This window comes from Scardinius erythrophthalmus, assembly GCF_964197995.2.
Source record: "Scardinius erythrophthalmus genome assembly, chromosome: 23".
Lineage (NCBI taxonomy): Eukaryota > Metazoa > Chordata > Actinopteri > Cypriniformes > Leuciscidae > Scardinius > Scardinius erythrophthalmus.
Genome location: NC_138243.1, coordinates 31,837,383 through 31,847,216, shown reverse-complemented (window position 1 = coordinate 31,847,216; position 9,834 = coordinate 31,837,383). Strand labels below are relative to the sequence as shown.

The window sequence follows — 9,834 nt, the reverse complement described above, 5'->3', positions numbered from 1 at the left end:
TCACATGCGATCGAAAAACATCTTAATAATAATAATAATAATAATAATAATAATAATAATATATAGGGTTAAAAAAACAGCTCAATCTTATTCAGACTCAAACTGAGCAAAAAAATGTAATTCGCTGCAAATGCTGATATTTATATGAAAATCTGATGCTTGTATGTAAATCAATGAGATCTTTATAACAGTAGAGCAGATACTCACAGAGATGGGACCAAGTCATACATATGCAAGTCTCAAGTAAGTCTCAAGTCTTAACCTTCAAGTCTCAAGTAAGTCCCAAGTATTTTTTTCTTGGGCAAGTCAAGTCAAGTCAAGTCAAGTCAAGTCAAGTCACAGGCTATGTCAAGTCAAGTCAAGTTAAGTCCTGTAGTAGGTCAAGTCAAGTCCAAGTCAAGTCACCTTATTATTGTAATTTTACCTGCAGAATCTGATCTTAATAAAGTGAAAAGACAAGATATCAGTTACTGTCAATAAATTACAATAATTTGGATTTGCATTGTAAATACTCATGTTCAGTAAAATACATCATGGAATCAAGCAAAATTGTAACTTCATAAAATTATTTATTTTTCACTTCGGCCAACAGTGTTTAAAATGTAACAAAGTTTAATGTTGTACATAAACTGTGTTTACAATAAGTGTATTGTGATTGTCAAAACATTTTAAAATTTTATTCATTTGTATAAACATTTGTATTCGGTTTAGTGACAACATGTTACAATGTTTACATGGTACAATTTCTGGTAAGCTATGCTTTTTTATTATTTCAATTCAATTCAATTATTGTGATCTGACTTAATATTGACTCATTTGGATAAATATTAGGTAGGCTACACAAGATAGGCACTAATTTTTTTCAAGAAAAAAACAACTCACCTAATGCTGTAAACATACAGAGAGATATAATGCGTTTTTTTTAATAATAACAACTTTATTTAATGATAAGTAAAAATATAATAAATATGTAATATAGTACACATATTTAGCAAAATACTTTTTATAGCCAACTAACGTGCTATAGCCTATATGGTCATCAAATGGCTTTCCTGAGGTAAATGTTATGTGACATAATTGTTCTCCAGCTGTTTTATTGACCCATTTGTTTGATTGATTGGTCGATATTATGTATGAGGAATATACATTTCGGTAAGTTCAGCTGTACTGTATCTTTCAACACTGTTCATTCGTGTTTATTTACTAGCTAGAGATGATCGGTTCACGTGCCGCGCTAGGGATCTGCGTCACATTTACAAGCGCCAAAACGGTATTTATTGTTTGAATTTCGTAATAAAAATGACAGAATCTGAGAGCTGAGATTTTTTTATATCGTAACCTGCTCTTGTGTCACGATTTTTCTGTGCGTGAGAAAATGAATGAGAGCGTGTGAAAAGTCAGTGTCGCGTGTGTCTCACGGTGAATGCGTGAGAGTTGGCCGCGATGTTAATGGTGCATGTCTTGCAAAGCGCTGTTCGTCTTTTGCCATCTTGTGAATAATTCTCGAAGCCGAAAGCGATGACCCTCAGTACCCCTCCGGCTGACATGTTGATGTGATATCTGATCTAAGTGGGCGTGGTGTGCAAGGTACGAGAGGGCGCGACTGATGATAGTGTAGTGATCCAGTCATGACAACGCTATTCTCAGCCTGCGCTCCAGCTGGGTAATCAACTTTATTTTTTTAAAATAATTTATATATTTTATATTCAAACTGAAAAAATTATGTGATTAACACTCAAGTCATTCAAGTCATCGTGTCTCAAGTCAAGTCAAGTCCCGAGTCTTGAACTTCCAAGTCCGAGTCAAGTCTCAAGTATTTTATTTTTTGTCAAGTCAAGTCACAAGTCATAAAAATAGCGACTCGAGTCGACTCGAGTCCAAGTCACCAAGTCACAAGTCCCCATGTCTGGATACTCACATAAAAAGCATTTAAATATCAGTATTTGACAATCATGTCTTAGTAAGATAAAATTCAAATGCTCAGTTTTATGATCAAAGCTTTGTAGTTGTAAAACATCACGCAATTATACATTTGCATATCAAATGTGAAACAGAAACTTTACTTTAGACATCAAACTAATGAGGAAATAAAATGCTCCAGTGTTTGTTTTGGCTGTTGTGGATAATATATATTATGCAAAATCAAACTAATGCCTGTTAGTTTCTATCATGAAGAAGATGATGATGAAGACGAAGATGATGATGAAGATATAGTAAAGAATGCACAGGCCGGTCTCAGAGTCTCCTGATCGGGTCAAACGTTATTTTACTAGCATTAAGATACTATTATAGCGTTTATCAATATTATAAATCAGTTTTCATTTTTTTTTCAGTATGCATTATAATTTCAGTTAAAGTTTTAGTAATTTACTTGTGTGTTTTTGTCATTTTTAGAAGTGTTTTTATGTCTAATATATTTTTTATTAACTTTTTTTTTTTAGTTTGAGTTATTTTAGTACTTAACTCTTTCCCTGCCATGGACAGAATATTCCAGCTTTCCATGTTTCCACTGTTATACAGCAGGGGGCGCTAACACACATCTCCTGAAGGAGTACAGTAAGAGTACAGTATCTCCTGATCAACACACAGAAGAAGGAGGAGGAGGAGAGGAAGGAGAGGAAGAAGGAGAGGAGGAAGAAGGAGAGGAGGAAGAAGGAGAGGAGGAAGAAGAGGAGGAAGAAGAAGGAGAGGAGAAAGAAGGAGAAGCGAGTGATGGAAGTATTGCTGACGCACAAGTCAAATATCTTGAGAAAATGCTGACGGGGAAAGAGTTCATTTAAACTCAATTAAAATGAGAAACATTAAGATACTTTCATAGTTTTTAGTGATTTAAATCACTTAGATTTACCCTTTTTAGTCACATTTTTTATTTTGTTGTGTTTTTTGTAATTTCTAAAAAAATATGTCTATATACACTGCTGTTCAAAAGTCTGGGGTCGATCTTTAATGTTTTTAAGAGAAGTCTCTGCTCACCAAGACTGCGTTTATTTGATTAAAAAAATACACACAAAAATACAGTAAAAACAGTGAAATATTATTATAATGTAAATCATCTGTTCTCTATGTGAATATACAGTAAAGTGTAATTTATTCCTGTGATCAAAGCTGAATGTTCAGCATCATTACTCCAGTCTTCAGTGTCACATGATCCTTCACAAATCACTCTAATATGAGGATCTGATGATCAAGAAACACTTATGATTATTATCAGTGTTGAAAACTGCTCTGTACAATTTAGTACAACTGATGAACAGAAAATTCAAAAGAACAGCATTTATTTGAAATATAATCTTTTGTAACATTATAAATGTCTTTACTTTAACGTTTGATTAATTTAATTCATCCTTGATGAATAAAAGTATTGATTTATTTTGAAATTGAAAATTTAATAAAAATTCTCACTGACCCCGAACTTTTGAACCGTGGTGTTTAATGTTACAAAAGCTGCTATTTCAGATAAATGCTGTTCTTTCTCTTCAGAGAATCCAGCAAAATTAAATGTATCACAGTTTCCACCAAAATATGAACTGTTTTCAACACTGATAATAATCATAAATGTTTCTTGATCATCAAATCCTCATATTAGAGTGATTTCTGAAGGATCATGTGACACTGAAGACTGGAGTAATGATGCTGAACATTCAGCTTTGATCACAGGAATAAATTACACTTTACTATATATTCACATAGAAAACAGATGATTTACACTGGAATAATATTTCACAATATTACTGTTTTTTTTTTTTTTTTTAATCAAATAAACGCTTGGTGAGAAGAGACTTCTCTTAAAAACATTACAAATCTTACCAATCCCAAACTTTTGACTGGTAGAGTAGGATTTTATTCATTTTTATTGCATTTTGGATAAGTCCGGGTGTGTGATCAGATGATGTGTGTGTGTGTGTGTGTGTGTGTGTGTGTGTGTGTGTGTGTGTGTGTGTGTGTGTGTGTGTGTGTGTGTTTTCACAGTGGAGATCCAGCAGGTTTATGAGTGTGTGTGTGTGTGTGTGTGTGTGTGTGTGTGTGTGTGTGTGTGTGTGTGTGTGTGTGTGTGTGTGTGTGTGTGTGTGTGTGTGTGTGTGTGTGTGTGTGTGTGTGTGTGTGTGTGTGTGTGTGTGTGTGTGTGTGTGTGTGTGTGTGTGTGTGTGTGTACAGTGGAGAACCAGGGTTATGAGACTCAAGAGTCAGCGGCTGAAAGTCTTTAATGTTTTCTGTTGTTCTGAATCTGATCATGAGAGGCTGAGCTGATGATGCACTCGTACGCAGGCGAGGAGATCTTCTGAACATGACCGTACGGGGAAGAGATGCCTCATGGGAGTCCGTGGTGATGCATTCTGGGATGTGTTCAGGCTGTGGTCACTCTCGTACGCTGGCGGAGTAAGAGAACTGAGGGAAGTGAGCACATGACCCAGAATCCTCCACACCTCGACGGCTCGCTGGAACAAGCGGAACAGGAGATCAACACAACATCAGCGTGACGAGAGAAGCGGAGACGCTCACACCGACGGCACACTAATAGAGCGCTCACTTCAGGGAAGTGACAAGGCTGACTTAAAGAACAACAATATCAGCGTACTAAGTGTATACTTCAGGCTATATCGGGGGGGGGGGGGGTCATTGCAATCTATAAAAATAAACAAAACAAAGTAATAATGTTTTTCTCATCATTTACACTTCGCATCATCATATGTGTGTGACCCTGGATCACAAATCAGTCTCGAGTCGCACGGGTTTATCTGTGGCAGTAGCAACAATACACAGTACGGGTCACAATTATAGATTTTTTTTTATGTCAAAAATCATTAGGATATTAAGTAAAGATCATGTTCCATGAAGATATTTTGTAAATTTCTTACCATAACTATTTAAAAATTAATTTTTGTGCTTGAATGCAAAAAAATCCCTTATTTTCAAATACCAATGTAACCGGTATATGCGAATCTGCTTACTTGTACACACACGTCACTACACAACAAATAACGCCGCGCTTGCTCATTTGCACTGAAGCAATAGTGTAGATTGAAAAAGCATTTGGTGAACAGAAAACACATCGTTATTTTACAGCATCCTACAATTTTTTGATGTTCTTTATACTGTATTAATGTAAAGTACTTGTACTGTACTTGTACTGTACTACGTGTAAAACACGTATTTGGTGAAAAGAATGAAAGAGGAGGAGATGCTGGATGACAGGATTTAGTTTGAATAAGAAATTAATGTATGAAATCCAACTTTATATACATACATATCTATATATATATAAAGGATTATTAGGAACACCATTCTAATACTGTGTTTGACCCCCTTTCGCCTTCAGAACTGCCTTAATTCTACGTGGCATTGATTCAACAAGGTGCTGAAAGCATTCTTTAGAAATGTTGGCCCATATTGATAGGATAGCATCTTGCAGTTGATGGAGATTTGTGGGATGCACATCCAGGGCACGAAGCTCTCGTTCCACCACATCCCAAAGATGCTCTATTGGGTTGAGATCTGGTGACTGTGGGGGCCATTTTAGTACAGTGAACTCATTGTCATGTTCAAGAAACCAATTTGAAATGATTCGAGCTTTGTGACATGGTGCATTATCCTGCTGGAAGTAGCCATCAGAGGATGGGTACATGGTGGTCATAAAGGGATGGACATGGTCAGAAACAATGCTCAGGTAGGCCATGGCATTTAAACGATGTCCAATTGGCACTAAGGGGCCTAAAGTGTGCCAAGAAAACATCCCCCACACCATTACACCACCACCACCAGCCTGCACAGTGGTAACAAGGCATGATGGATCCATGTTCTCATTCTGTTTACGCCAAATTCTGACTCTACCATCTGTCTCAACAGAAATCGAGACTCATCAGACCAGGCAACATTTTTCCAGTCTTCAACTGTCCAATTTTGGTGAGCTGGTGCAAATTGTAGCCTCTTTTTCCTATTTGTAGTAGAGATGAGTGGTACTCGGTGGGGTCTTCTGCTGTTCTAGCTCATCCGCCTCAAGGTTGTGTGTGTTGTGGCTTCACAAATGCTTTGCTGCATACCTCGGTTGTAACGAGTGATTATTTCAGTAAAAGTTGCTCTTCTATCAGCTTGAATCAGTCGGCCCATTCTCCTCTGACCTCTAGCATCAACAAGGCATTTTCGCCCACAGGACTGCCGCATACTGGATGTTTTTCCCTTTTCACACCATTCTTTGTAAACTAGAAATGGTTGTGCGTGAAAATCCCAGTAACTGAGCAGATTGTGAAATACTCAGACCGGCCCGTCTGGCACCAACAACCACGCCACGCTCAAAATTGCTTAAATCACCTTTCTTTCCCATTCTGGCATTCAGTTTGGAGTTCAGGAGATTGTCTTGACCAGGACCACACCCCTAAATGCATTGAAGCAACTGCCTTGTGATTGGTTGATTAGATAATTGCATTAATGAGAAATTGAACATGTGTTCCTAATAATCCTTTAGGTTGGTATATATATATATATATATATATATATATATATATATATATATATATATATATATATATATATATACACTCACCTAAAGGAGACCATTGTAGAATGGGCCGACTGATTCAAGCTGATAGAAGAGCAACTTTTACTGAAATAATCACTCGTTACAACCGAGGTATGCAGCAAAGCATTTGTGAAGCTACAACACACACAACCTTGAGGCGGATGAGCTAGAACAGCAGAAGACCCCACCGAGTACCACTCATCTCCACTACAAATAGGAAAAAGAGGCTACAATTTGCACCAGCTCACCAAAATTGGACAGTTGAAGACTGGAAAAATGTTGCCTGGTCTGATGAGTCTCGATTTCTGTTGAGACAGATGGTAGAGTCAGAATTTGGCGTAAACAGAATGAGAACATGGATCCATCATGCCTTGTTACCACTGTGCAGGCTGGTGGTGGTGGTGTAATGGTGTGTGGGATGTTTTCTTGGCACACTTTAGGCCCCTTAGTGCCAATTGGGCATCGTTTAAATGCCACGGCCTACCTGAGCATTGTTTCTGACCATGTCCATCCCTTTATGACCACCATGTACCCATCCTCTGATGGCTACTTCCAGCAGGATAATGCACCATGTCACAAAGCTCGAATCATTTCAAATTGGTTTCTTGAACATGATTTTAGTTTCACTGTACTAAAATGGCCCCCACAGTCACCAGATCTCAACCCAATAGAGCATCTTTGGGATGTGGTGGAACGGGAGCTTCGTGCCCTGGATGTGCATCCCACAAATCTCCATCAACTGCAAGATGCTGTGCTATCAATATGGGCCAATATTTCTAAAGAATGCTTTCAGCACCTTGTTGAATCAATACCACGTAGAATTAAGGCAGTTCTGAAGGCGAAAGGGGGTCAAACACAGTATTAGTATGGTGTTCCTAATAATCATTTAGGTGAGTGTATATATATATATTATATATAGCATATATATAAAGCTGGGACTTAGTTAATCTGGTTTATTTCTCTTTTCTTGGCTAGTAGAAGTTCTGAATGGCCGGTAACTTAATGTAGTTGCCAAATTGGATGGTGAGTGAAAGTAAATTTCAAACCCTGTTTGTACGAACCCTGTGAGTGATGCAAGAACACACACTTACGCGTGTCTGGAGGAGTAACAGTGATGCTCTGCGCTGTGAACTCGTCGTCGAAGTATCGCGTGTCGGTCTCTGACGTCACCTGAGGTTTAAAGGGAGGCAGCAACTGCAGGAACACACACACACACACACACACACACACACACACACACACACACACACACGAGCGTCAGAAGCCACATCACACCCAACGAGACCAAACTAACCTCTCGACTGAAGCACCTTCTTCTGCAACACGTCCTCCCACTGAATCCCACAGAAGAACCCGTGCATCATCACATCTCTCGCATCATCAGCCCCGCCTCCCAGCCTGCAGCCAATCACAAGCCTTCACCGTTACTCAAGTTCTCTAGTCAAGTCTCCTTCATTTATACAGCGCTTTTTACAATACGAGTGTTCCAAAGCAGCTTTACAGAGATAACAGGAACATAATGGGTCCCACTTCATATTAAGTGGCTTTAAGTACTATGTACTTATTGTGTTGATGTTGTATTGTAAAACACTTTTGCTGCCATTGAGGTGAGATACAGGTAAGGTTAGGGACAGGTGAGATACGGGTAAGGTTGGGGACAGGTGAGATACGGGTAAGGTTGGGGACAGGTGAGATACGGGTAAGGTTAGGGACAGGTGAGATACGGGTAAGGTTGGGGACAGGTGAGATACGGGTAAGGTTGGGGACAGGTGAGATACGGGTAAGGTTGGGGACAGGTGAGATACGGGTAAGGTTAGGGACAGGTGAGATACGGGTAAGGTTAGGGACAGGTGAGATACAGGTAAGGTTAGGGACAGGTGAGATACGGGTAAGGTTGGGGACAGGTGTGAAACAGGTAAGGTTAGGGGCAGGTGAGATACGGGTAAGGTTAGGGACAGGTGAGATACGGGTAAGGTTAGGGACAGGTGAGATACGGGTAAGGTTGGGGACAGGTGTGAAACAGGTAAGGTTAGGGGCAGGTGAGATACGGGTAAGGTTAGGGACAGGTGAGATACAGGTAAGTTTAGGGACAGGTGAGATACGGGTAAGGTTGTGGACAGGTGTGAAACAGGTAAGGTTGGGGACAGGTGAGATACGGGTAAGGTTAGGGACAGGTGAGATACAGGTAAGGTTAGGGACAGGTGAGATACGGGTAAGGTTGTGGACAGGTGTGAAACAGGTAAGGTTGGGGACAGGTGAGATACGGGTAAGGTTGGGGACAGGTGAGATACGGGTAAGGTTGGGGACAGGTGAGATACGGGTAAGGTTAGGGACAAGTGTGAAACAGGTAAGGTTGGGGACAGGTGAGATACGGGTAAGGTTAGGGACAGGTGAGATACAGGTAAGGTTAGGGACAGGTGAGATACGGGTAAGGTTGTGGACAGGTGTGAAACAGGTAAGGTTGGGGACAGGTGAGATACGGGTAAGGTTAGGGACAGGTGATGTACAGGTAAGGTCAGGGACAGGTGAGATACGGGTAAGGTTAGGGGCAGGTGTGAAACAGGTAAGGTTGGGGACAGGTGAGATACGGGTAAGGTTAGGGACAGGTGAGATACAGGTAAGGTTGGGGACAGGTGAGATACGGGTAAGGTTAGGGACAGGTGAGATACAGGTAAGGTTAGGGTCAGGTGTGAAACAGGTAAGGTTGGGGACAGGTGTGAAACAGGTAAGGTTAGGGGCAGGTGAGATACAGGTAAGGTTAGGGACAGGTGAGATACAGGTAAGGTTAGGGACAGGTGAGATACGGGTAAGGTTGTGGACAGGTGTGAAACAGGTAAGGTTGGGGACAGGTGAGATACGGGTAAGGTTGGGGACAGGTGAGATACGGGTAAGGTTGGGGACAGGTGAGATACGGGTAAGGTTAGGGACAGGTGTGAAACAGGTAAGGTTGGGGACAGGTGAGATACGGGTAAGGTTAGGGACAGGTGAGATACAGGTAAGGTTAGGGACAGGTGAGATACGGGTAAGGTTGTGGACAGGTGTGAAACAGGTAAGGTTGGGGACAGGTGAGATACGGGTAAGGTTGGGGACAGGTGAGATACGGGTAAGGTTGGGGACAGGTGAGATACGGGTAAGGTTAGGGACAGGTGATATACAGGTAAGGTCAGGGACAGGTGAGATATGGGTAAGGTTAGGGACAGGTGATATACAGGTAAGGTCAGGGACAGGTGAGATACGGGTAAGGTTAGGGGGCAGGTGTGAAACAGGTAAGGTTGGGGACAGGTGAGATATGGGTAAGGTTGGGGACAGGTGAGATACGG

General features: G+C 40.5%; 1 protein-coding gene across 6 annotated transcripts in view; it reads right to left on the bottom strand.

The window, feature by feature from the left end:
- Positions 1 to 3,751: 3,751 nt before the first annotated feature.
- akt2l (v-akt murine thymoma viral oncogene homolog 2, like) overlaps positions 3,752 to 9,834 on the bottom strand; it is a 28,576-nt gene continuing 22,493 nt past the window's right edge. For 3 of the 6 annotated variants that reach the window (XM_081355136.1, XM_081355138.1, XM_081355140.1), the window contains 3 exons: positions 7,825 to 7,912; positions 7,606 to 7,708; positions 3,752 to 4,436 (listed from right to left, as the gene is read on the bottom strand). In XM_081355136.1, coding sequence (XP_081211262.1) covers positions 4,357 to 4,436; positions 7,606 to 7,708; positions 7,825 to 7,912 — 271 coding nt within the window. In that variant the 3' untranslated portion in view covers positions 3,752 to 4,356. The remainder of the gene's footprint in view (positions 4,437 to 7,605; positions 7,709 to 7,824; positions 7,913 to 9,834) is intronic. The other 3 variants (XM_081355137.1, XM_081355141.1, XM_081355139.1) reach the window with 2 other exon arrangements.